The following is a 27,883-nucleotide window of genomic DNA, read 5'->3' on the forward strand; positions in this document are numbered from 1 at the left end:
GGTATGTGTTATCTGATAGAAAATTTCAAAATAAGACATCAGAATAATTCCAAAATTGCTACATTTTATTTCTGGTTTTCTTTCCTTTATAGTGTTACCGTGTAGACTCTGTTTCTTCAGTTGGTTTTGTTAAAACAGACCTCAGTTGTGGTTGTGAAAGTGGGACTGGAGCCCTGGGGCAATGCAGTGAGATAGGGTAAGAGCAGACAGCGAAGACTGCAGTCCCAAATATGCACTCTCCCTTCCACTTAGCAAATGTAGCCAGATGCTACCAAGCCATTATTGCCAGTCCATCTCAAAGAGAATCAGTTTGTTTTGTTTCAGTTTGCTTTTGTTTCTCGCTCATTATTTATAACATTCGTTTGTCATTTTTGTCATTTTATAGAGCTTCCAAGAGCAGCTGTCAGGATCTTAAGCAACATGACATTCCTTTTTGTGAGTTTGTCATACACAGCTGAGAGTGCCATTGTCACAGCTTTTATTACCTTCATTCCCAAGTTCATCGAGTCACAGTTTGGCATCCCAGCTTCCAATGCCAGCATCTACACTGGTAAGGCATTGCCACGTAGTGTAACCTTGCAGGGGTTGACGTTCTTTGACTAATGAAATGAATCAATGGAGGAATGAACGAAAAATGTGCTTGTCAGAACAGGTGATCGGATCCAGCTTTGTACATTTGGTTAGATATTGAGGCCATTTTTTGATGTTTGCTGTATGTGTTTAGTAAAATGTGAATCCATTTATATTGTTAAAAGTCTGGTTTTTTTACATAAGCCTAGACAGATGTTTTCTAATATGTTAATGGTCTTCAAGGGGGGAAAAAGCAACAAAACCATGGTAGAAAACCCATAGGCATTACTGCAATTTGTGTACCTTAAAAGGTCTTTTAAAGCTGTTCTTATTTTCTGTGAATTTTACTTCGTCTTTGATCTTTAAAGTATCCTAATCTTTCCTTTTTCCCCAATGACAAGCTGTTTATCTGTCCCATCCTTCAGTTATCTCTCCACTCGAAGCTGGTAGTTTTTTCCCTTTTACTTTTTAACACTGAGCGCACAATGATGTAGTCTAGTCAGGAGAGCTCTCCAAATTCTCTCCCACGTGTCATTGCAGGTCTGAGATCCCTCTTTTGCAGGTATGGCACTTCCCCTGATACCCCAGCAATATACAGCCAAGTCCAACTTCTAACAGAGCTACAAACCACAAAATTTTAAGCCTCGGACTGCTTTTCAGGAGGGAGGGATGGGAACGTCCCAACGGAAAAGGGCCAAAATGTTGTGCAGAATTAGGGCCCATGTCATGCAGATCATCTCCCTTCTCTCCTAGCTGCATCAAAGACACTTGTCTTTATAAGCATCTTTTTGACTTCTCCATAGTGCTTCCCATATAGAATAGCTGCTAATCGCTAAGCAGGTTATCTCTTTGCTCCCCCATACTTCCAGCTATTGCATGTGAAAAGGAGTGATGGAGTGGAAAGTGAGTTTTGGGAACAGGGATGAAGTATGGGTTGAAGCTGCCCAGGGGCATCAGTCAAGGAAAAGACAAAAAGTAGCAGAAGAAAGAGAGAAAACACAGAGACCTCACGTGGGAATAATTTGTTGTCACCTGCAGTGGCTGGATGAAGTGCGAGGAGTCTTTCTAGAGTGTGGAGGGGAAATGTCAGAGAAGCACCATGTGATGACTTCTATTCGAGAGCTTGCTGGGATGAGATTTTCTTCAGGGCATGAAGTCCCTCTAGTCTATATAAGGAGGACACATTGATTGATGGGACCGTGATTCTATCTGAAGCTTAGGGTAGCTACACATGTATAGGGGTTTTACTATAGTCTTGATGAGATTGCTACTCCGTAACTTGCTTCATTCTCAGGATAAACCAGAAGCATTCTTGCCAGACAAAATATTCAACAGCCAGTATATTAAAAGAGGAAAAAAGGATGTAACTCTGTTCAGGGTGTGAAGCTATGAAAATATGTTGTTTTTCCTGTTATAAATTACTTGATAAAGACTATTATAATGAACCAGAAGAAGAAGATGCACTAGCTCAGGCTGGATGTACAAGACAGACAAGTGAGCACTGCTTCCACAACCCCAACTCCTAAACTTAGCATTAAAGTCAACAGTTGTTAATAATTTTATAAATCGTTTTTTTAGGAAAAATGGGAAAAGGAAACTTGGAGATTCTGTACTAGATTGCTACTGGCTAATCTAGGAAAAGACGTGTCCAGTTTACAAACTTCTGGTTAGCAAGAGGAGGACTTACATGTTGCTTATATTACTGCGTCTGTACCTCATATGTACATTACCAGCTGAGTACAGAATCTCCAAGTTTCCTTGCATTAATCATCAGCAAAAATGCCATGTACCAAACTTCATGTCCGGAACTTGTGCAGCTTCTGCTGCAGTCTTGCTTGGAGTTTTGTTTTCTGTGTGTAGAGCAGGTGGCATTTAGCATCCAGGCTTTCTTAAGTCCAAAAAAAATGAACTTTGACTTTAGGTTACAGGTAGATCTTAGACAAATCCAGGTTAAAATTTCAGGTGCTTTGCTAGCAGATCTACTTGTGAAAAAGAGATTTAGAATTCAAGTACTTTATAATTGGAAGAACTGCACACTATGTATTGTAAAGCACTGTCCTGGTAACTTCTGCTAAAATGGTTACAAATGCATCGGATCTACCTTTAGTTTTAGAAAAGGTATATTATGCATCCCAGGCAGAACTGGTTTGAAAATCTCCACAGTATTCCCTTTGGAAGTCTAGCCCACTTAGCAGATATTGCAGTTTTCTGTTCCCAGACTATTACTAGCTGTTAAGATCATCGTTTTCCTTTGTGGAAAGCCTCAAGTGCCACAGCATCCTGACAACAGCAAAAAGGACAAAGCTTGAAAATTGCTGACTGAAAGCTGATACTGCCTTGGAGTACTATACACAGGAGTGTATTTAGTACATGCACAATTCCTGTAAGCCAAACTGTCATTGTGAAATGAAGGAGAGTACAGTGCAACAGCTTAGTATCAGATGTTAAGCTTTATTCCTCTAAATGCCTTTGAAAAAGAAGAGTGCATGTCCTGATTAGATGTACATGCTTTGCTTTGCCCTGGAAGCTCATCTGGAAGTGTACTGTAGTAGCTGCATTTCTTTGACAGTACATCACTTCTGGTTTCACATCCCCTGTGGAAAGAGAGGGGCATAAGGATGAAGAGTTTGTACTTAGGGCAAAAGAACCTGTCAGGCTTCTTGACACATAGGAAGGAATGAGCACTTCTCTCTGCTGCCTTCACCACAAACGGTGAAATCTGCTCCTGCCTTTCCAGTTTTTCCCAGAGAGAGAGTTTTTCCATCCCTAGCTCCACTTTGCATGGAGGAATTGGTCTTTATATTTCTTCTATGTAGGCTTTCCTTTACCTTTCCATCCTCCTGAATGAGAGTGAACCTTGGTGGGCAATTTGCTTATGTTGTTCTCATTTTTAATGTTCTGATCTTCATGGTGTGGCAGAGGATGGATGAAAACAGCAGCACAGTATGACTCATTGATGCAAGAACCACTAACCTAATGCCTCGCAAAGTATTTACATGCTCAGTTTTGACAAGGTACTAGACATAGATACACAGTGTCTCAGTTCTAGTGAAAGGCTTTTCCAATATCCATGCCCTCAAGAGAATAAGAAAGGAAAGGTAAATTCAGATCTGAAAGAGGTTAAGGACTCAAAGCTAAGCTGTGAGGTGGAAGGAAGCAGAATAAAATACTGAGGTTAATTTTTTGTCAGTAAGCCCTTACCTCGGGCTAGATCCTTAGTTCATGTAACTGATGTAGCCACGGATTTGGTCCGTGGAGTTTGGTTCACCTGACAGGGGTGTTTTAGAAGGCATTGCAAGTGATCCCAGTCTGCCTTCGTCATGGATATGGGCCTCACACGTCATGTGAGATTTTGTACAGATTTTTTACAGATTTACACCGATTTTGTAGAGCAGGGCATGCCTGGTAGACTCAGATGGCTGAGTTACCGTTTTCACCCAGAGAGAATATTTTCAATGCAAGCGAAGGATTTGCATGATTTCTTTCCCTCCTTCATATTCAGTCATTGAAAGTGAGAGATATAACAGCTCAAGAGAGATAACAGCTTTGAACTTTGTGAAAATCATTTAATTCTCCTAGAATGACTTACACATTTAATTTCTGCTCTTATGAGAAAGACTGGTTTTGATTCTGTGAAGGGTTATCATTAAGCTTTTTCCTCATCAAATGACATTTTGTTTTATAATGCCATTGGTGATGGCAGTATAATTAAGGCAGTGACTATTTTTACCTCTTATTTTTACTTTCATGATCCCAACGTTTTGATAAATATAATGCCCCCTTCACCTTTAGAAAAAGTAGCAGAGAATGAGAATGTGTTGCAATAATTAAACGTATTGGCAAGTGATAGTCTTATCGGCTTCTTTAAAAAGAAAACCAACATCTTTAAGAATTTAGATTATAAAGTTTAGCTCCTTCTCCATAGATGCAGCTGCCAAAAGTTGTTCAAATTCCATATTTATGTTGAGTGCATCTTTATTAGCAAAGAACTAATTTAAAGACCTTCTCACATGTCAGTGAGAAGTAAAAGCCAAGGGAAACAAAGAAGTGCAAGACATTCACTGACTTAACACCACCTCAGACCCTGGCAAGTGAGGACAAGGTGATGCTCTGCGACTGCAGAGCAACAGAAATTTCACAGGCACGTCTTTTGTGTCTTAAACTTACCCTAATACTAATTCTAGAATCTTAATTACTTTAATCATGTTTGATCGGTTTACACTCCATGTGGCTGTGCTGACATGAATCGGAGTGCTGATGTAGGAAAGTGCTATTTAGCTTGAGTAAAGTATCCAGAAGGCAGAATTTGCAGCCAGGCTCACGCGTGCACTCCCAGGTGGGCAGGCTTTTGGAGTCCTGCCTGAGGTTAGCATTTGTGCTTCACTGGAATTAATTATGAGAGTAGGAAGAGGAAGATTCATGTCCAAATCTGGATTTCTTCAAATTTTCAGTAGTTAAACTGAAGCAATATGTATCCCTTCTCCCTATTCTAAAATAAATACAAAGCAATGTTTCTGCTTGTAAGTACAATAGTTCTCTTATAGTGCTTTGGCTGCTGGTAATATCATAAGGGGGCTTTTATTAATTCTTTGACAACACTCCAGAGGTTTGAAAAGTCTGACTCAGTTTGCTAGCAGAGAATCAGACAATGGAGATCTTAGTGCAGCATTTACAGTCATCTAATTAGGGAATGAAACCAATGTTTATGTTTTATACCATTTCTATAGGTCCTGTTTTAATGTTGCTTGAATTTCTTCCCGGCAGGTGTGATTATTGTCCCAAGTGCTGGTGTTGGTATTGTCCTCGGTGGCTACATTATAAAAAAACTGAAACTTGGTGCGAGAGAGTCTGCAAAGTTGGCTATGATCTGCAGTGGTGTCTCTCTGCTGTGCTTTTCAACTCTCTTCATTGTTGGATGTGAAAGCATTAATCTAGGGGGAATAAATATACCTTACACAACTGGGTAAGTATCTTTGAACCATCTGGGGCAAAACCAGCTTTTTCCAATCAGCCTGATAAAGAAATGTAAAAAATGCTGATGGCTGATGTACTGAAGAAGCCACGTGTTCAAATGAGAATTTGGTGAGTATTGTGATATAAAGACACTCTGTTACTATGTGGCCCTTCAGTTTTACATCTAGTTTATAAAGAAGCTTATGTAGTAAGTCACCTTTTTGAGGGATGGGAAAATGCATTAGAATGGACTTAAGTGAATGTGAATTTTACAGGAAAATAAGAATAGTATCCTCTGTAGATTGCTCAGAGTTTAGTTGGCATTTCAAAATACTTTCTTTTCTGCTCATGAAAAGTGTGAGGGGGATTATAAAGATTATTTCTGAATAGGTTTGTTTATTATCACTTTAATAGTAACCTAGGCCTACAGTCCCTGTTTGAGAGGAATCCCTTGGGCATGTCCTGTTGCCATTAGTGGTGTGCGCTGCTTCTGAACCCCTTACTAGTTGTTTGAATGCCCTCCAGCACTTTCTGGATCATCATCAAGACAATGACTAGGTCATAACCATTAAAGATATATTGAGAATGAAGACGACTGTCATAAAAAAGAAGGTGTGGATGTAGGAAGGTACTGGGAATGAGGGATTTAGGCTGTGACATTAAGAAATGCGTGGAAGGGCATTCTAGAAAAATCAGTATCTGGAAGGAAAACAGTGTCGTAAAAGTTGTGAGAACTTTTATTTTCTTTCTTTTTTCGTACATTAGCTTTTTCCCAAAATTGCCTTCTTCATGTAGCTTAAACACAAGAACAGAGTTAGCATTTGAAGAGCGTGAACTTATCTGAAGCAATGTTTTTCCCTTTGCTTTTACATATGAGACAAAAATCTGCCTTTTATTTATGGCCAGGTGCTGGGTATCAGATCCATTTTAATGTATTTAAGGCTCAGCCCTGGACTCTTTAACATTTTGAGGTTTGGAAGAGAGCGTAGAATAAGTGCGGAGCAAGAAAAGCAATAATCAAATGGGGAAAAAAAGAACTACAGTGGGGCAGTGAGCAAGCCAGGTGAAAAACAAAGAGGAAAAATGGCAAGCAAGGGAGGAAGAAAATAGGCACTGTTTACACAGAGAATATTTTGCGTTATGTGTTGCTCGGTGTTACTTCATTGCTGTCAAATTCTAATCTTAGAGCAAGGAAAACCAGCAACTGAAAGTCATGAGCTGATGGAAAGCTGGTTTACTCCTTAGTATTCTTAATGCCTAGAGTTAAAGCTTGGTGCTGAGGAGCTGACTGTAGAGGGGAGTAGCATGGTGATATATCCTCCTCTGAGCGTAGTAGGCTGAAGGAGAGAATGGGGATGGGAAGGGGGTGGAATGCTTTGATTGTTCACCTTCTATTGATGTTTGTGACAGCCTGTGGGTGTAGATGAAGAAATGAAAATTATTAGGAATTAAACCATAAATTTAAGATAGCAATTAATTGAGGTGTGTGGCAAGTCAGTGTCCCTGCCTGGCTAACAAGAAGGCTCTAGTTTTCCATTTGTGAAAAAGTACTATTTAATTAAAATATATTTCTAAATTGAAGACAATGCAAACTATTGCTGTGTAACACATACCCTTCATACTGGAATTGTAAGAGTATCTAATTTTTTTTTTTTGCAGTAAGCAGTAACATTTGCAGTAAATACATAGCATGAATTGAAATAGGCATCTGATCACAGCTGTTCTGAAAGTCTGCAGTAGTGTTACCTCTCTACCACCTTAATCTAATTGTTCTTATTGAGGAAAGAGGTGAGCGATGGTAATGGCAAAATTCTCGAAAGTGTTGAGGTATATTAACTCTTTGAAATTAGTGTAAAAATCAGTATGCTTAGACTGTAGTGTCATCAGAGATTGAGAATTACCAGCATGTTATAAAGCATGGTTCAGGGGTTTGCCGCCCCAGCCCTATATGATTTTTTTTAATGCAGAGATCAAATCCAAATTTATTATCAAAATTATAATAAAGAAGCAGCACTGCACATAAATTAATTTTGAATATCTGACATGATAAACATTCTCTTAATCCTTATCATCAATCATTTGCTAACTTCAAATCATTTACTTGGTAGGCAACTCTTTAACTCAGACATCAAAGAATGTTATTGTTCATGTAAAAAAAAGAGCATGCTTTCATTTTGAGGTTTAATAAAACACATCCTTCATTCTCTAGTTCCAGTGCAGTGCAGCATGTGGACATCAAAGCCAGTCCAACAGGCTAGATTGGGTAGGAGTAGCAGTACAGTTGCTTGTTTCATAGTAAATATCTTGCATGATGCTCTACCTGAACATGGCTATGCTGGGTCTGATGTCTGAGCTACCTGTGCTGGCAGCAGCCCAGGGATCTCAGCTGCACTGGGCAATGCAGACATACCCCACAGGAGAATCTTCTCTGGACAAACATGTTCAGTTCTACTGTTCTTCTCTTTTACATTTGAAAAGTAGTTTTTTTTTTTTTGATGAACTGAGCCATAAACCAGCACAAAGGAGAAGGATAAGCTGGGTTTTAGTTAACATAGAAGTATGTGCATACCAGTACTCAGCAAAGTAGGCAATGATATTTCATAATTCAGTACGTTTCATAACTCAGTGTTTTTCTAACTGTACCAGCTGTGAGGAAGTGGATGGGACCTGGAGGCATGCACAGATTAGAATACATTTGCAAGGATTTTCTGCTGTTTTATGTTGAGCATAAGCAGTTTTGCCATTATTGGTGTGTCATCAGCAGTTCTGTTATCAGGAAGGTCAAGGGCACCACTGTATTATACATCTCAGCATTTTAGAGCCTGTTCTTCCATGCCCCAGCCTTGTCTCTGAAGGCCTGTTTGATATTTGAACACAGTTTAAGGAGTCTTATGTCAAACCATGATATGGATCCCTTCTGTTGCACCATAACCAGCGTTCGAGTGGGAAGTTCTGAATCAGGGAATTATCTCCAGCTTTTGAATATCTCCAGGGAGGGAAACTCCACAGCCTCCCTGGGCAACCTGTGCCAGTGCTTGATCACCCTCGCAGTGACAAAGTGTTCCCTGATGTTCAGAGGGAGCCTCCCGTGTTTCAGTGTGTGCCCATGGCCTCTGGTCCTGGCTCTGGGCGTCACTGGAAAGAGCCTGGGTCTGTCCTCTTTGTACCCACCCTTCAGGTATTTACAGACATTGATGAGATGTCTCTGAGCCGTCTCTGCTCCAGGCTGAACAGTCTCAGCTCTCTCAGCCTTTCCTCAGAGGAGAGATGCTCCCATCCCTTCATCACCTTAGTTGCCCTTTGCTGGATAATCTCCAGTATGCCCATGTCTCTCTTCTACTGGGGAGCCCAGAACTGGACCCAGTACTCCAGGTGTGGCCTCACTAGTACTGAATAAAGGGGAAATAGCAGAGATCAGCTGCTTTGGTTGTTTGTAGACCTGTCTCTTCCATGTTTTGTGGTATAAGGCAACTAAAACAAGCTCCATGGGGAGCTTACTCATAGTGGCAGATTCCTGGATTAGTTCAGTTCCATTTCTCACATTCCTGGTATGTAATGAATCAAAACAGACCCTTTTTGATTGCTTTCTGTTGTTTTGGTGCAATTAAGGTTTAATTAAAGCATGCAATTGACTTACTGAGGCACTTCACATGAGAAAAAAATATTCTATTCTTCCTCTTGTACCACCAATTTGGGTTTCTGTTATTCTTGTATCTCTTCAGTCCAATCAGCCAGTTGGATCCCTTAACTTGAAAGCAGTGACTAATTGGATCAGAACAATAACAACAAAGAAGGAATCCAGCTAACACAGTGAGAAGGTCCCTTGTTTGACAGCTACAGAAAAATTGCATCATTGCTGCGATTCCAGCTGCTTACCAACAAGGAGACTGCAGATCTCGGCCATTCAGAATGTCCTTCAATACCAAACCAAAAATACTGCTATCAAATTAAGATAATCCTTTTTATCATATAGCCCAATATTAAGATTATAGAAATGATGTGGTGAGGGGTTATCTCCCTTCCTTTATGTTTCCTTCATCCTGCAGGTTACTACAGCGGTCTAAATAAGTATGAATAAAACCATGTGCAAACCAATTCTTTGTTTAGAGGTTACCAAAATACAGTCAGGCACTGTTTTTTTTTTTTAAAAAACCTGCATTTAGTTTAGATTGTAGCCCCATGGAAAGAGGGTCCACCTTTTTTTGCAGTATTTGTGCATTGACTGCCAGCACAGTGAGGTTTCAGTCCAAACCTGGGTATCTGAAATAACAGGTCACAGCTCTAAAAACTTCAGGCAATAAATCTCGCCTTACACTTTCCCTTTTCTTACTTTACTCCTATACCACAAGCCTTCCACAGAGTAATAGTTGGAGAGGAGAGCAGGATTTAGAAGAAAAAATGTTAGGAACTGGAATCTCTTTTATCGTTAGTCACATCTAATAAAGGTCTCCTTTTTATTAGCTTTACCAGCATCGTGTTGTGGAGACACAGAACAGTCTTCCTGAGAAATGAACAAATGCAATTTGTTCAGATGGGATTCTGGGTTTTGTCCCAGCACACAGGTTTACCAAACTTGCAATTGAATCTTATTAATGAAAGGCGCGGTGTCATTGTGATTTAAAGAATAGTTCAGGAAATGCTGTCATTTGGGGCTGCTTTCTGTTAGCATGCTCACGCATGATGGGTGTGCTTGGCAGCTCAGGTGCAGCAGTGCTGCAAGTTGACAGCGTCTGCACCCACGGAAACAAGCAGGGCGGCTGTTTTTCAGACATCCCCTGTGTCTACAGCCACGGGTGCATTGAAACTAAACTGCTTTTCCCACAGGCCAACTCATGAGCAAGACTTAACTAGCTCCGGTGGAATTTCCATAAGAGCCTGCTCTTTCTGACCCATGCAGGTAAATCTGTGATGTGCTGTGCAGTAATTCAGGGATCAGTGCTCTGTTTTCCTTTGTGGAGAGTAGGCAGCCTCGCAGTCTCAGAAGGCGGGATTAGTAGAGTACTTTGGTTCAGCTTACTGCTGGAAAAATACATACCTTCAAGAAAAAATTATTCCCTCCTTGGACAAGTGTTCATATAAATCTGTTACAATATGTGTTGTATGCTAGATCACATGTTATGAAAATGAGATTACATAGATATGCGTTGGTAGAGATTTCATGTCCCAGCATCTGAATTCCTTCATCCTTCATTAGTTTTTCGTCCTTGAAAGTGGAGCGAACAATGAGTGACCAGTGAAGGTAACAAAGATGAAAGGATCAACCTTTTACAATTGTCTGATAATGAGCTTTTGGAAACAGAATTAATAGTTGATTTTGTGTATCACATCCTCTTGAAACGATGAAGAAAAAACATCTCTTTGTGTGCAAGGCAATTGCTCTGAACAACAACAAAAAATCCCCCAAATAACCTTACAGTGATTTGCTGAGGTACAGAAGTGATGAAAGCTGCAGCTTGCAGTAGCTTGTTATTAATTTGAGTGTATTTGCTTTGCTTGTCTGTAAACTAAAGGCTTCTTCCTGGGCAAACAAAAAAATGCCCCTGAGTAAATTATCACAGTGGTCTCAGTTCAGTTTCCAGTTTCATGCTTCTCAGTTCTTGCATGCCTGATTTCATTCACCTTTATTTTTAAGCTGATTTCCTAACCTCTGTGTCATGGTCATGTTCAGCAACACAGCCGAAGCGGGTTAGCTACGTCAGCGGAGTGAGCCGGGGAGCGGGCTCTTCTGCCTGAGAGGCAACACGACCCGTCTGCTGCTGAGAAGGGTTTTAGGTGATGGAGGGATAAGAGGTGAGAAGAATGCATTTCACGGGGTGGGAGACGTTGGAGAAGGGAACCCGAGCCATGCCTTTCCCGGCAGCCAGGGCTGTCCCTGGACCTGTCAGTGTGCTGGGTGGCACAGCCCTGCTGGCAGCCGGGATGTGGGCACGAGGGTCTTCCAGGCAGGTTGTGGAGTCCCTACTTACTCCCAGTATTCAGGCATCTGGGACATCCAGCTCAACAGGCTGCCCAGGAGCCTGTGAAACTCCAAAAATGTTGCCTCTCTTGTTGGTGTGAAAAACTTCTGTCACTGTGCTGCTGAAATCGGTATGTTCCCGAGGAATGTTTTGATGATTTGGTGTTTTCCATGGGAGAAAAGGTTCTGTTGAGAGATTACTGGAAAAGTCTGCCTGTTGCTATATGACGTGTTGCTGCGTATTGCTTTCTGGAATCCAGCGTGATATGATAAGACAAGTTTCAGCTGATAGCTGAGAAGGCGACAGAACCAGTATCAGTCCTGGATATTCGATTTCCTGCTCAAGCTGCAACTTGTTTCTAAAACTGTGCCATGTTGTTTATGGCACAAGAAAGAAAATGGTCTGAAAGGCTTTGGTTAACATCCAACTAGACCATAAAGTGTAAAGTAGCTCCAAGAGCTAAATTTGTGAACCTGGTTTGTGTGATCAGTAGACAGTGAATAAATATTTAAGAGCTACTTAGTAACATTTGATAGGCTGCAAAAGTGCCCAGCTGGAAAGACAAGCATATTCAGCAAAAGCAAATAGGGGTGTATAAATACATTAAAAATGAGTCAAGTGGAAGCCACTAAGCAGTAGTCACACAGCTTAGATTCACCAGTGACAGGAGGTGAGGTGACAGATGACACGGGTGACAGTTGCTGTGTGTAGAGTGGCTCCCAAGTCGAGTCTCTGCTCTAGTCAGGTGTAGAAGATGGGAGCAGAAGAACATCCTTTGTGGTCCGTGGGGTAGCTGGCCTGCACTAAGTCTGATACTAGCTGTTTACCTTTGCAGTGGTCCTGCCCACACAGTATAGATGTGAAGACAAGCAGACAGCAGCCCTCATGGGGCTCTGCAGCCGTGACGGTCCGTGAGCGTGTGTACAGGATCTTGAGGATGCAGCCACAAACTCAATCCAGATTCCTGTTCAGCTCCTGCCTGGCTGAGGAGGTGCTAAAATTCCTTGGATATCTACTGATCTGCTTAGAGCAGAGATACTTGAGCTAGTTTTAAACAGCAGTGGTTGTTGAGCAATACTGAGAGCAGGGTAAACAAGGCAGCACAATTAATTCAATATTACGCTGCGGTGCCGGTTGCCAAGAGGTTGTGCATACCAGCATAATTCCCAAGGCAAGATTTTTGCTTATGGTGCATGTGCAAATACTCATACCCCAACAGAGCTCAGTACTTAGCTCTGTCTAGTTTTTTAGGTTCTGCAGGGGTCATACTGGCATTTGTTCTCAGAAATTCAGGTCTTCTGTACTGAACTGCACGTGGACCACAGGCAGAAGTAGGATGGTGCCTGCAGCTCCACTTACCACTCAGGTGTAAGAAGGCAAAGGGCACAGTCTTCTCCTGGAGTTGAGGATTTTCATATGTATATTCTAGTCTCTGGAAAAGACCTTTAAATTTTGCTCCTGCAACGTCTCCTCTTTATCACATTCAGCCTTGCATGGATTGCTTCAATATTCATTGGAACTGGGTTTTCATATCTAATCACTGGATAAACGATGCAATGGAGGACACTTTTTGCTTCCATTTGTGAAAAAACTGTCAGCTCGATTGCAGAATCACAGAATTACAGAGTCGATTAGGTTGGAAGAGACCTCTGGGATCATCGAGTCCAACCTTTGCCCTAACATCCCCATGTCAACAAGACCATGGCACTAAGTGCCACATCCAGTCTTTTCTTAAACACTCGCAGGGATGGTGACTCCACCACCTCCTGGGCAGCCCATTCCAAAGCCTACCAATTAAAAGTATCAGACAGGAAGAGGAAGGAGGGACAGCCTTGTGTCATGGAGCTAGACAGATCCAACGCTTGGGAGATGATCCAGAAGCTGTGTCCCTCTGAGGATTGAAGCCAGAGTGACTGTAGCCATGGACTGCAGCATCTTGCAGTCGGTGAAACACTGGTGAAAGGTGGCACGTGCAGTATTCAAAGTAATCTTTCAAACTAAGCTAATGAGACACCAAAGGGTTCTGTTACCACTGTAATAAAACCCACAATTTCCAAAACTGCATTCTCAAAGCACTACCTTTGTTCAGGTACCATGCTCTCTAGCTATGCAGAGTCACAAAACCATGCAGATGACAGACTGTGTGGCCCTGTCTTCTGAGCTAATCTAGATCTCTGCCATTGTGACCACTGCGGAGAAGGTAGAGGAGTGCATTGACTGAAGAAGGACTTTGGAACATGTTTGAAGTCTGTGGATTCTTTCCAAAACCCAGATTAAGCATATTTTGGACTCTTCAATCTCAGAGATTAGTATCACAGAATCACAGAATCATACAGTATTCTCAAGGACTACTGAAGTGAAGTAAACTATTGTTTGTATTTTGGCCAGAGTTCTCCCGGTGACCAAGCATAGACTTTTGTGTGGTTTTAGGGAGCCAGGTATGTGCAGGTGTTCAAGCTGCTGTGACTCACAGATGGGAGGGAACCATATGTCCAAATCCATAAGGGATGTATGTGTGTTGCATTTCCCACTGATGCCCGCACTGTGTTAGCGTTGGCCACTATTAACAGTTATCGTGGAGGAGATAAGAGCTGCCCGATAGTGTCTTTTTGCTAGGAAGTCAGGAAATCGGTTGCTACAAAAGTTGCTCCCCTTCTGTGTGGCCACTGTCCAGCTATTATTTACTCAGAGAGAATCTGACCCTGAACTCCTGATGTCCCCACCATAAGCACTGCACAAATGGATGGTGGATACAAGGGAAGAGAAAGGAGAAAAAATGAGGAATGTACAGAGAAGCAGAGGTAGAAAAAGAGTAAGCAAAAGAGGAATCTATCTTTAAAACCTTCTGAAAGGAGATTCCCCTTGGAAGAAATGGCTTCAGTCCTGGTCCCTGCTCCAGGTTTTGCTTGTAGATATGGCAGTAAAGAGTTACTGATGGGGTGGCATGGACAGGGTGGAGATCATATTCAGCTTCAGCAGGCAGGATGGAAAGACACCATTCTGGAGCTTGCTGATAAGAACACCATGGAGATGTAGGTTTGAACCTCTTCAGGTTGAGGAGGACCTGGAACCCCAGTGTTCCCACCTCAGGCAACTGCAGAGCTCATGAAGAAGAGGAAGCTTCCTCCTCCTCCCCTTCAGAAGAGATCTGTTATAAACCCCTGAAGTGTGGTGTGTCTGGAGAAGGCTATCAGCACAAAGGGACAGCTTTTTGCTCCGTGTGTAGGAGCTCACTGAGCTGTCTGTAGCAGACACTGGTATTCCTGTACAGTGTCAGGATGCAGATTGCATCCCCCCCCCAGTTCCAGGAGCTTGGTCATCTGAGTTAGGGAGTTCAACTGGCTGAATCCAGGGTCAGCTCCATCACTGCTAAGAGCTATTGTGAAGAAAGCTGGAGGTGAGGGCCTGTCCCTCCTTTCTGTTAGACTTGCTGCATGATCCCTGGACCGAGTCTGACTGTGATTGTTGTCTGTAGACTCAATTCTGATCTGGTCTTACCATCACTCTCGGCTCCCATCTCACCTTCCCTGGCCAGAGTGCCAGTCAGAAAGTCATTGGAGGGAGGTCAGGCTCTCACTTCCATGTTCTGAATTTTTTGAGATCTTCAGAAGTGCCAGCCGTCTTGATTCCTTACAGAACGTGCCTTTCTGACTTCGGCACCTGGAAGGACTAAAAACTTTCAGGTTTAGGTATTGCAAGTTACAGCCCATAAAGTAAGCGGTTTGAAACTGGCCCTCTATCTTCTGAAAAACTTGTGCATTGCCGTACACTGAATATTGCAGTCCCTAGCATTGGGGTACTTTGAGACACAAAATAGCACTTACAAGCCTAGAGAGCTGTGACAGAAAGTAACATACTGGGAGTTTTCCTAAGTAACAGGAGAAACTTCAGGTGAAAACGTTGCGATCAGCTGCTTTTCAGTTTTCAGTGGCTTGGAAACACCTTATGCGGTGAAGAGGGAGCACGAGTGCAGAGTTTAGGAACTGTGATTTCTTCAGACAGAGAGGTATTTAGGAAATAAGAGCTAGAGTCCCTAGCCTCAGCCAACCCTATCACTTGGAAACAGATTGGTATGAATAAGGTCATTCAGGTAACTTTTCCATTACCTTAATGCATTCGTGTTGCTGGCAGTGTTTTAAACACAGATGAAATTCGAAATGAGATGCAGAAAACTGAACCAGCAGTAAACCACACTGCAGACTCTTGCTTTTCCACTTATTAAATCAATTTAGCAACCTGAAACAAGACAGAGAGCATGGCAAGTATGGTAAAAATAAGTGTAAATATAATATGGGCTGTTTAGAAGTTCATGCGTGTTATAATTTGGCTGCATAATGACAGCAGAAAATAACTTATGTTTCAAGGTGTGTCTGTGTATATATATATAAGCGGGACAGTTATTTTCTTTTTGGTACCCCTGAGCTAGCATGTTCAGTAATAGCATGGATAAAAAGTAACACTTAGTGCCTATACTTTCAGGTACCTTCTGGCATAATGCCTTCAGGTAATACTAGATGTGATTAGATTAGATTAGTTAATATTAGATGTGGTTTATTTAATCGCAACTGCAAGATTTCACTAGAGCTTGCAAATATTTTCATGTTGGCCATAGGAACCCCTGAAAGTTTATTTTTTCAGGAGTCTTCTTGTGTTTAGATTTTACAAGCGAAGTAGTAGACATGGGGGCTGTCAGATAAAGCTAGTAAGAGCCAGATTCAAAACAAACAACAACTCATGTAACAGGCTGTGAACTGTTGAAAAATCCTTGCTGTTGGATATTGTAGATGCAAAAAATGTAATCTAAATGGGAGAAGTACAGGGAAAAAATCGGGGTTTATTAACTTAAAAAACCCGTCAGACCTAGAAAACATTTTGTGTTGAGACTCCTCAGAAGCTGAGAGAATACTTTTCTGGGGGATGTTACTTGCCCTGTTCTTGCTTTTCCCTAGTCATCTTCTTATGGCTACTGTTAGAGACAGGATACCGGTGAAGAGACAACCGTGGTCTCAACAGCCATTTTCGTGTGTTTCTAAAGGTTTTCACAGAAAATGTACACATACGAAAGTAAGTTTTCCGTTAGTCTTTAGCCAACCAAGGGAAAAAAGCAATGCTACAGAACTCACCTGAGCAATCCCAGTAACTGAAAAGGCCAAAGGTAGTAGAGTAGCTCCTCATAAACTAGTCTGAGGTTTTCGAGAAAATATGCCCATTAAAAGTAAATGGCTTTTCAGACCAGTTATTTGTCAGAAAAATATGATATGATCATTAACTACTTCCTCGTTAATGAGGAGCTTCTAGGTAGCAGAGACTGACACCTTACATCCTCTGATATTAGCTCTATATACACTGGGTCCAGTTATGCCAGTCTGTTTTTAATTTGAGAACAAACAAACTAGTATCCATTTTCTCTTTCTTTAAGCCATTTTAACTCTATTTCTCTATAATCAGAATTTGTATATACAGTTATGTAGGGATTTTTATTATTCTTTTCTTTCATTGAGGTTGCCTTTGTGCCTGCTAATGCTTTTCCTCCTTTGTTTTGTACTCCAAGCCCTTACCCTACCCAGGAACGTTAAAAGTCCGGTGTCGCCTTAGGGTTTCCTTCAGCACAGGGAGTAGCTGAGTGTCTCCTCCAGGGTTTGTGCCCAAAGTTAGGCATTTTTAAGTGACCTGAGAGGTTTTCTTGGGCAGGGCTGAGGTGTTATAGTACCTAAGATGAGAACTGATTACTTTGGTGGCTGTGTGTCTTAGTCAGCCTGAGTCAAAACCTATGATGGTGACAGCCAGCAGTCGGTTGTAACCAGAGTTGATTTCTTTCTACTAGTAGCAAAAAGCACCATTTGATCAGTGGGATTTTTTTTTTCCCCTGTCATCTTCTGATGAAGAATCTGTGATCTTACAGATACGGATGCTGCTCTTACTAAGGCCTTTGTTGCTTCTGGATTGAGCTGCAGTGGTACAACTGGTAAAGTAGAGCCACAGTGGGATTACATGTTTATAAAATCATGATTCCAGCCATGAGTTGCCCACTGGCACTCAGTGGTTCGTACTGGCTGCCTCTTGGCAGCTTGGGATATCAGGTATCGGTTCTGTCTTAGGAGCCTGTCTTGCTTTAGGACTCCCAGCACCCAGGGCAGTGTCATTTGGGGGAACCAAAACTGCTTCCGAATGACCTGCTCTCTCCAGACAGGGCCCAGATGTACCATGCGAAGGTGTTAGCTGGAGAAGAGGGTGCATCGGGAGAGACCTGTAACTGTCTCAGTGCAGTGCTTCATGCAGGCTTGTTACGTCAACCACTGAGCTCAGATGAATGCCATGCTTTGATTGGGGTCCGTTTCCACATTCGTCCTACGGTGAGGACATTCCCAGGCTGGCGTGGTGCTTGCCAGGGAAGAATTGGTGCAGCTCCCTGCTGTGGCGGTTAAAATCTGTTCAACCACCTGTTTGGAGCAACAGTGACAGATAGTGAAGAGCCTGCTTTTTGGTGTGTGCATGTCCTTCAGTTTTGAAATTCCTTTTAGTTCCTTCTGAGCATTCTGCCAAACCCTTTGGGGGAGGACCTAGCAAGTTGGGCTTTGGCAAGATTGTGGGGAATGGCCCAGGGAAGTGGAGTAGTGGTACTTTTACAGACATTTAGTAAAAGCACAGCACTCCTCCAGATGTAGAGAGTTTCCTGTAGATTTCACATATACATATAAATAATACAAGTATTAAGTTTTCAGAATAGTTGTTGGTATGTGGGAACGGATGTGTATTAGTTCACATAATGCTTACATTCCATCACTGAGCCCTTCACTAGTAATCAACAGCAACAAATTGCTGCAGCTTAGGATAGATGTACAAAATAGTGATATCTTAACTCTTAAAGAAAAAAAAAAAACAGGAGAAATTTACAACTATTAGGTAGGCAAATAAGATACAGGTTTTAAACTTTGGTATTATTTTTGTATTGTGCTTTTAGTTAATGACAGGGATGCCTTGGGTGTTCTGTATTGTTTAAATCATGTACATAACCTAGAGTTAATGCAGTCGTTCTCTGATAATCAACTCAGTTCTAGAGTTAATGAATAGGATGTTTTCTCCCTCTGAACAGCAGGATGTCTGTGCTTGCTCTACTAGCATGTTTTTTTTCCTTTCTTCAGTCCCACGCTTGCCATGGCCCACAGGAATCTGACTGGGAGCTGTAATGTTAACTGTGGATGTAAGATTCATGAGTACGAGCCTGTCTGTGGATCAGATGGAATAACGTATTTTAATCCTTGCCTAGCTGGCTGCATCAGTGGTGGAAACCATAGCACAGGGGTAAGTGCTTCACTCACCCACCCACATACAACCCACGAATAGCCCCTCGGGACTGATGCAGATCAAAGACTGCTCTGTTTCTAGCACAAGCATCCCCCCCTTGAAGCTTCAGAGAAGTTGCTTTGCAGCTGACTCGTGCATGAGTCCTTCCATGTTTTGAAAGGCTGGTAATGCTCCTATCGCATGGTCCCACCCCGCTTCCTTTCAGCTATATAAAAATTTGAGGCACAAGTTCATTTGTACGAAGTGAATCCTACAACCGAGTGAGTGCCAAGTACCATGGGGTAGGGAGGGCTAGTGTTTCCAGAGCGGACTTCAGAGTCCCCGATGGCAGTGGCCTGTGTGTCTGCTGTTTTTGCAAGGCTCAGAGATGGGACCTTTAGTCAGTGTCATCTAGCTTTCTGCTAACATAGGGAGCCATGTCTTACTGGCTTTCTACAAGCCCATCAGTGTTACTCTTAAGAGCAGTTTGGGGGTTTTTTTGGCTCCTTCTCTGAATGGAAGGAAGAACTTAACTCTTCGGGTAGTTGGAAGTGTTTTAAACCCCAGTTTAAATTTAGTTATGGCCTGTTTAAAGTCATTGGTGTTTGTGTCAGCCTCGTCATTTTGCATGAGTAGCTGTTGCACCTGATAGGTCTTTTGTTTGTGTGGCTACGTAAAGACAGCCCGTGTATTCTACTCTTGTAAAATCATTTGGCCGTTCTCATAGCTGTTCCCTAAACCAATTCCAGGCTAAATGAAGTAATTGAACTCAAATAACTAGAACTTAAAGGATGTTAATAATCCGCTTTCTTTATTGGAAATACATTGCCTGTTACAGCCCAGTCTTCCAGTTATGCTGGACTGGGGAAGGGCATCCTGCTGGTAAAATCACATCATGGAAATTTGGCAGTTTCCAGGACTGGGCACAAGAAAACAGTTGAAAAGTAGAATGTAACCTAAATATCAACAGAGCATTAAGGTCGTGCTCGTTTCGTACAAAAAATGAACTCTTAAATTCTTCTGTTACAGAACTGTCCTTTAAAAAAGGATAATTAAGAAAGACAGGAAGTAATATAAACATCGATTTTCTCAGGACTTGATTGTGCTTTCCAGAAAACTTATTTATAATGCATCAGTCTCCTGATTTGCAGTCCTGAGCCAGCCTGTGGAGCAGGAGGATGTTAGGTCGGGCGCTGTGCTTTCTCAGGTTGACTGGATAATGGTCTGAAAATGCAGGTTCATACATAGATGCCACTAAGAACAGATTAGTTTCCTTTACAGTTATTTTTTTTAGACTATCTGGCTGTTTTTTTGTAGAAAATTGCTTTGATCCAATTGGAAAAGCCTGTGATGTGAGCCTGTGGTTAACTTTCAGCATCTATATAAATCTTATTTGTGCTTTGCTGGATTGAGACATAGGTTTGATCTTTGCTACATTTCACCTGATATCAAACTGGCACTATCATTTAGTAGGGAGGTACTTTGGGAGTATGTGCTCTTCACTACAGATTTTGAAACATACTATTTCCTCTTAAAATTTAAGAAAAGATCCTTCATGGCCTGAAGTTTTAACTCAGTAGCTAATGGTGAACAGAATAGGGCTGACATTGGTAGGAAAATACATTTCTTCATTAAATAACACTTTATGTAGGGTGCTTTTAGAAACAACAGATGAAGGCTTGTGCCACTGCGTAACAGACAAAATGTTGCTAACCTATAACAGTCAGATTTAAGTTTATAACATCGAGTGTTTTCAAAATTAACCATTTAAAAATTGAAAGTTGGAGAAAAGGATGCCATTGTACAGTTCCTACCTGTTTTATATATATATTCCTATACTCTAGCATTTCTGTTGTGTCATGTCTGTCTCGTTTAGCACACAGACTTGGTTTCTCTGGTAATGAACCAAGATTGCGTAGTAAAGACGACTATTTTCTACCTGTTTGGAATTTGTATTTGGAAGCCATAAGGAGATTAAGGTGAGGGACTGTAGGAAGAAAGCAGATACTCATGTGGTATTAGAGAGAGGAGTGCTGCCTTGGGAAACTGGATTCTGTCATTGCCTTTGTTCCTAAGCGAATTTGGGCAAGTCACTTATACAAAAGTTCTCCCAGTTGGTCATTAATCTTGCATTCTTCTTATTCTGGATGATGGACATGAGCAATAACCAGAAGTGCTATTTGTAGAAGCACTCAGCGCCTAAATCTGTATCTGAAGGCATGAGAAGTTACTTTTAGAATATATTAAGTTGTATATAATGGAAAATGTTCTGGAAAAAAGGATCCCAGTTGTCTCAAATTAGTTACCCACATTTGTGAAACTCGTGATCAGTTTCAGTTACTTAGCTACAAAATAGAGATAACAGCATCAGTGCCTCATCTCATAACTGTTCTGAAGATGAATTACTCCTTTTTGAAACAGTTAATGGTGAGTGTGATAGAAAAATCCGTATGAAATAGGAGTCATTCTGTCTTTGTAGTGGAATATGGTTAGTGTGAGGAAGAAAATGCCTGGAGCCATGTTTTGAAAATGGGAGGTAAAGTACTGGATAAACTGATATATTGTTAAGGTGTTCAGCTAAATCCCATGGGAAAAAAATGTGAGGCTATGTCATAGCACAAATACATATAAAGGTATACATTAAAGTTGACAAGCAGCCATGATTCGGATATTTCCTGATGTCCAAGTGCTTAAATTTACAACCTTAAGATGGTCTTGTAATGTAGCTTCTGTGCATGTGTGGTCCTAGGTTTTATGAACGCAAACATTGAAACCAAGAACTCCTTCCTGTAGCATCACATGGGTCCTGACCTGTTTCTGCTCTCGCACCGCAGTAATCTGATCTACTGCACACCCCTTTGCCATTAGATTAGTTGAAAACAGCAGTAGAATAAGTAGGAAAGGAGTCTATTTCTGATCTAGCTCTTCCTCACCTTGCTCAAATCATAATGCCCTGTGCCTATGTAATGCCACTTCTTTATTCAGTCTCTTCATCCTAATTTCAGCCTCTTTGTCCATTCAGGAATCCCTGATGTCCTCCAGTCTCACTGTTTAAGTCTCTGCTTTCCCCTTATTCTCTGGTTTTGCTCCTGTCTGCATCCTGTCCACATCCACACCCACATTCAGCTGGAAGATCCTGGGCTCCAAGCATGAAGTGCAGCTTGTTGCTCTTTAGCCAAATCTAGGTAGACCTCCATTGAGATGGCAGAAACCTCCTGAAAATGAAAGTCAACAGCCTGCCAAATTCCAGGATACGGCGTTGTCAGTGCTGCTTGAAAAGTATTTCCTCATAGTTTTTGTAATACGATAGAAACAATCTTTTTCTCCAGCCTCCCTGTTGTTTAGGCAGAATTTTCAAAAAAATATTTCAGAATTTTTTTTAAACTCAGCCTAAATAAAGCAATGGAAAGGCAATCTCATCATGGAGAGTCCTGGCCAGTTTTCAAAATACTTGGAGCAGTAACTTTGCTTGTACTTGGAGTAATGATGCTAAAGGCAGAAGATTCCTGATTGAGAAGTACCATGGGACTGTCGTACCACATCTCTGCGCAATGTCTTTCTTGCATAGGTTTTTCACGTGGAAATGTGGTTTTTTTTGCTCTCCCTAGGTAAGAAATTACACAGAATGTGCCTGTGTCCAGAGTCGCCAGGTGATCACTCCGCCGACGGTGGGCCAGCGCAGCCAGCTCCGGCTGGTTATTGTCAAAACCTACCTGAATGAGAACGGCTACGCTGTTTCTGGGAAGTGTGATCGAACCTGCAACACGCTTATCCCGTTCCTGATATTTCTCTTCATTGTTACCCTTATAACAGCGTGTGCCCAGCCGTCAGCAATCATAGTGACACTCAGGTGAGAACTCAGGTGTTTTAAGTCTTTTTTGCTGTGTCCGCTATTACCAGTGCCTGTGTCAGAAGAGGCTGGGGCAATGCAGCCAAACTCCTTCAAGCTTATGTATCCTTAAAAAGTGAATAGAATAGGGCTGACATGGATAGGGTAGAGCTTGCTTGTATTTAGAATATGTAACATGATAATCCACTTTAGGAAACATGAAGTGCCTAGTGATTTCCAGACACTATAAAGAGAGAACAAGTAAAAGCATAATGTAAGAAAATTATTACTCCTGAAGAAATTTTCAACCTTCTTAGAGCGATGGTTTAGATTTTCAAATGCGAACGAAAAAAGTATTTAAAATTACCCTTTTCTCTTTCTTAAAATTGTTCATTCCTGCCACATGCCTGTTTTTAAATATTCCCTTTTTTTCTACACAAGAATTTTGAACCTGTACTGTAGCAGTGGTGTTGTCACTGTGGTCATTTAAGGACAGAAAACACCACAGTCTTTATAGGGAAAGGTAATGTCATTTGTTTGTCCATTTGAAAAAAAGTGTTCAGGTTTTTGGATTGGCTTTTCCTATCTCTGCCATCTGGTCTGAAAAGCATTATTGCTCCTTGTAACATCTTTGTCTATTTAAAATACAGCTTCTGTAAGTGAACTTCAGTCTGATTTTTAAAGAACAGTGAGCTGAAAAAAACATAATATGGTCTACTGCTAAAATAAATTCGTCTTTATACAATATATTTTGCTGTTGTTAAAAGAGGAGGAGGAAGAATTGGAAGAAAATGAGGTAATTATTTACTAGGATTTACAAAACACACCCGTAGGTATTGGTTCTGCTGGTAACAGAATGACAAAGAGAATGGTTTAAAGGTGTCGATTGGGTTTGGAATCTGAAGCTGAAGAGCTCTCAGAGTTGAAGAAGTAAGTCCCTTTTGGACAGAGGTGACCTGGAAGACAGAAAAAGTCGAATCGAGTCGAATCGAATCGAATCGAATAGAATCGAATCGAATCGAATAGAATAGTTCAGTTGGAAGGGACATACAGTGATTGTCTAATCCAACTGTCTGACCACTTCAGGGCTGATCAAAAATGAAAGACTGTTATTATGGGCGATGTCCAAACACTGACAGGCATGAGGCATTGACCACCTCTCTAGGAAGCCTGTTCCAGGGTTTGAGATACTCTTCAGAAGCGCACCCAAAATCATCCAGATGCAAATGGGCATTCAGTCCCTGGGACCAGGTCAGAGCTGATCTGAAGTAAATCCCTACAAAACCTGAAATACTTGTGGTGTAGATGTCAGGTCCTCAGCACGGGCTGCTTAGTTGTATAAATCAGCTTCTCTAGAGCTGCGGTAATTGCTAACATAGAGGTGTCTTTTGACCTGGTTTTATGTAAAATGTCTCTCCAAATTGAGCTTTTTTAAACCAGTCTTGGGCCTTTTCTTCATGCGAGAATGGTCCTCCCAACCAAGTGGGATTTTCTGTTCGTAGTGTTCTCTTTCTGTCTTCACTCTTATACTCTGAGACTACAGATGTTCTGCTGCTGCTCACAATCACTCCCCTATAAAAATAATAATGGCAAATCTTTGTAATAGGTCATGGAACCTTAGAAAACATGAGGCAGATCAGGACTTGGCTTTGCTGTCCTTACGCTCAGCCATGAGCACAGCTCTGAAACCCCCTGGCAGGCATCCCTGCCTCATCCCCAGCAAGGACAAGCACTCTCTTGCTGTCATTTTCTCAGCTCAAGTGGCTGGGGTTTATGAAGGAGCCTGCTGCTGACATGTGGAGGACTGTGCTGTGTCATGTGCTGGAATTTGTCTTCCAGTTTACTTTTCAAAAAATCTACAAAATGGGTGCAAGGATCACTGTTAGGACTGTGAAGCCAAGGGCACACCAGACTTCCAGTTGCTCATGCAGCCTTAGCTCAACTACTGTGTGCACAGCGGTGTTAGAATTCAGAGACTTCTGACTTTATTCTTTCTATCTCCACGTTTTCCACCTGTACAATAATAGTAATAATAATAATAATAAAAAACCATTGTCATTGCACTGCAATTGCGCAAAGGTAAACTACAATCAGTGAACATTAATATTGCAGTGGACCTCACAATAGTGAGGTGCGTAAGGGACATCTCCACAGGATTTTGTAATGTTCAGTAAAAAAAAGGGATGGCCCACACCCATGAGCAGTGACACCCGCTGTCCCAAACCACCTATTGCGCACAGCGCATCGGTCCAAGGTTTGTGTCCCAAGTTGGTTCTCCAGTTTCTCAATTTCTGAGTGCTTGACTTCCAAACCTTGATTTTGCAGCTACATCCTTTTGACTGCAGTATTTTGTGTGTTTTTATCTTATATTTCAACATCATTAGAAGCTGCCTATCTTAATTTCAGACCTTTAAGTTAAGATTTAAAACTATTTTTTAAATCAGAAGAAAATCTGTGGCTCACTAAAATTGTAGTTGTATTGTGGAATACCAGTACTTTGTATTTAGTCTTTTGAAAGCTTGACATTTTTCCTTTGAAACCAATGGAAGAAATTTTGTATTACTTGTATTGAAAAGGAACAGTGTTTAAAGAGACTGTTTGGATGTTTCTACTGATATTTTTCCTAAAGTAGCTCTGAAGTGCTTACACTACACAGAGATCTGTTAAATCCAGAACTTCAGAAGTTCAGCAACTTAATTCTCCATTAATTTTAATTTATCTGAAAAAGATTAAGAAAATAAAGCAAGACATCATATGAAACAATAGGAAACTGTCCTGAGAAGCCGTAAACATTTTGAGTGGGTTCTCTAAATTTCCTTAATGGGTTTGGATCAAATTCTTCAGACCTTACACAGGTAAAGAAAGATTCAAAGGTGTGATTGAGATTTTGATTAAACAGGGACAGGAGGGGCTGGATATATTTTTTCCCAGCAATGAGTTAACAATGTTAGAAGCTAAATGGAAGAAATTTAGACAGAGATTTTTTATAGCTCAGAAAAAAGCCAGGAGGTAGAACCAGAACACGCCACAATGATTATCTGGTATGACTATTTCTTCAGAGGAGTTTTCTTGTTGTCTGCTAGGTCTGTGGAAGATGGGGAGCGCCCCTTTGCACTAGGAATGCAGTTTGTTTTGTTGCGAACTCTTGGTAAGTCTTACATTTATTCAGCATTTCCATAAGACTCACCATGTCCAGATTAAATGTACCATAAAAGTAGTAAAATTCCATAAGTCTGCAATTAATTGCCTGACTAATTGTATTATGAACCTAAAATTAATAGCTTCTGAAAATGTAGTTGAGAATATATTTATTTTCTTTTTTTTTTTGTTACTGACTTCTATGGACGGCAATGGATGCTCAGCTCTGGAGATAACGTCATACTTTGTTCCTCTCTTGTATTTTATTTCCTGAGAGCAACATTGGCTTTTCTTTGTGGGACATGTAGTTCAAGAAGAACTGTCTGGAGATAGCAGATTGAAGCAGTATCTGTTGTAAGGTGCTGCTGCATTGTCTTCTTTGCTTGAATTCTTTCCCGTTTGTGGTACATTTCATGTGTGGGATAAGTAGTGTTGGTGGGAAGCTGACCAGTTTTCCGTGTTTTACATTTCATGTGAGAACAGAACTGCAGAAATCTCAAAAATTCTCGACCTGCACTATTTAGCTAAGGAATATAGTTTCTTTAGAAGATTTCCGCTATATACTAACACGTATTATTTCTGTTGATATTTTTATTTCAGCTTACATTCCCACTCCAATTTATTTTGGGGCTGTTATTGACACCACGTGCATGCTTTGGCAACAGGATTGTGGCGTACAAGGATCTTGTTGGGAATACGATGTCACCTCATTTCGTTTTGTCTACTTTGGCTTGGCAGCTGCTCTCAAGTTCGTGGGATTCTTTTTTATTTTCCTGGCCTGGTATTCCATTAAGTGTAAAGAAGAGCAACTGCAGAGACAGAGATGGAGGGCTTCGCCGGTGAACACTGTGAGTGAGATGGTTGGCCAGGCAGGACCCCAACAAAACTATGCACGGACTAGATCCTGCCCTACCTTCAGTTCCCGAGGAGACATCAGTGTGGCACAAGGAATGAACTGCGTAGCACAGACATACCCCGGCCCTTTTTCAGAAGCAATAAATTCCTCAAATGAAAACGCGTTGGAAGAAGTCACTGCTGAGATATAGACCCCTGGCTTGGTAATGTAATATTTAGTTTTGTTGGTTGACTTAATGACGGCGCCTTGTAAAACACCTGTGCCTTCTATTTTTAATCTAAATGTAACATGTGATAAAACCAACAAAGCTTAATGCAAACAACCATAGTACGTTCCTGAGGGCTGGATACCTCAAACCAACCCAAGTTCTTATTTCTCCCCTCCCGACAATGGAGTTTTAAAAATTGTGTTTGTAATTATTTCAGATGTGTCCATTAAATGTCCATGCTCTGATGTAATATCAATGTAAGGGTGAGGTATTATGAACAGCAGAAGTCAGTGGAAGAGTGACAAAAACTCATATTGTTGATGTCTAGACGTCACAAAAATGCTTAACTGTATTGTCAACTTCATATCCAAAAATCGTGTTTTTAAGAGATGAGTAATTACTGTGAGTTCTGCTACAAAGCACAACTGAACTTGTTTAAACTATGCAACTTATTTGGGTAATTGTATGTGCAGCAAATTAAGTTTAAAGTTTGCTTGTAAAGACATTACTGCAACTGAATTTGAAAGGGGCTATTTTCAGACATGAGCATTAAATTAAAAAAGAACATAAGGTTTAAAATACTGTTAATAACATGTTAAGCCATACAAAAGTTACGCATCAGGTAACGTTTGCAAATGTTGAGTTGTAATATCTTTATCCTGTCAAAATGTGCATTAATTTTCATTTGATGGGATGTAGTCAGTCTTCACAAAGTACACAGGCTAGGAAAGTATAACGCTTGGAGTAAAAAAACCTCAGTATTAATTTATGGTAACATTAAGATGTAGGAATCCTACAGATACACCAGAGCGGATGTGTGCATATTTCTGTAATGTTATCTGGGTGGCTGTTACTAGCACCAAATACATACTTGTTCCTGAAGAAGAAAATGACCGGTTATAGCTTGACAGGAAGAGCTTGGCTGTCCTTCAGAAAGGCATGCCAGTCTGGTTCAGCTTCAGTCAAAAAATCTCAAGGGAGAGCTAATGGCCTCCTTTCGTGTCTGAGTGACTGCCTGGGACCTGGCGGGCCCCTGGCAGCCAGGGACGGCGTGGGCTTGGGGCCGGCACCGCTGGCTGCCTGCGGCA

General features: G+C 41.3%; 1 protein-coding gene across 1 annotated transcript in view; it reads left to right on the forward strand.

Moving 5' to 3' along the window:
* Window positions 1-26,777, forward strand: part of SLCO5A1 (solute carrier organic anion transporter family, member 5A1) — a gene marked incomplete at its 5' end in the record, with an annotated part of 34,640 nt that extends 7,863 nt beyond the window's left edge. Inside the window, 6 exons of the mRNA XM_009707661.1 lie at window positions 386-550; window positions 5,335-5,533; window positions 18,623-18,782; window positions 22,373-22,614; window positions 25,677-25,741; window positions 26,332-26,777. Coding sequence (XP_009705963.1) covers window positions 386-550; window positions 5,335-5,533; window positions 18,623-18,782; window positions 22,373-22,614; window positions 25,677-25,741; window positions 26,332-26,777 — 1,277 coding nt within the window. The remainder of the gene's footprint in view (window positions 1-385; window positions 551-5,334; window positions 5,534-18,622; window positions 18,783-22,372; window positions 22,615-25,676; window positions 25,742-26,331) is intronic.
* Window positions 26,778-27,883: the final 1,106 nt, after the last annotated feature.

This window comes from Cariama cristata, unplaced genomic scaffold (assembly GCF_000690535.1).
Source record: "Cariama cristata isolate BGI_N322 unplaced genomic scaffold, ASM69053v1 scaffold31589, whole genome shotgun sequence".
In the NCBI taxonomy this organism is placed as follows: domain Eukaryota; kingdom Metazoa; phylum Chordata; class Aves; order Cariamiformes; family Cariamidae; genus Cariama; species Cariama cristata.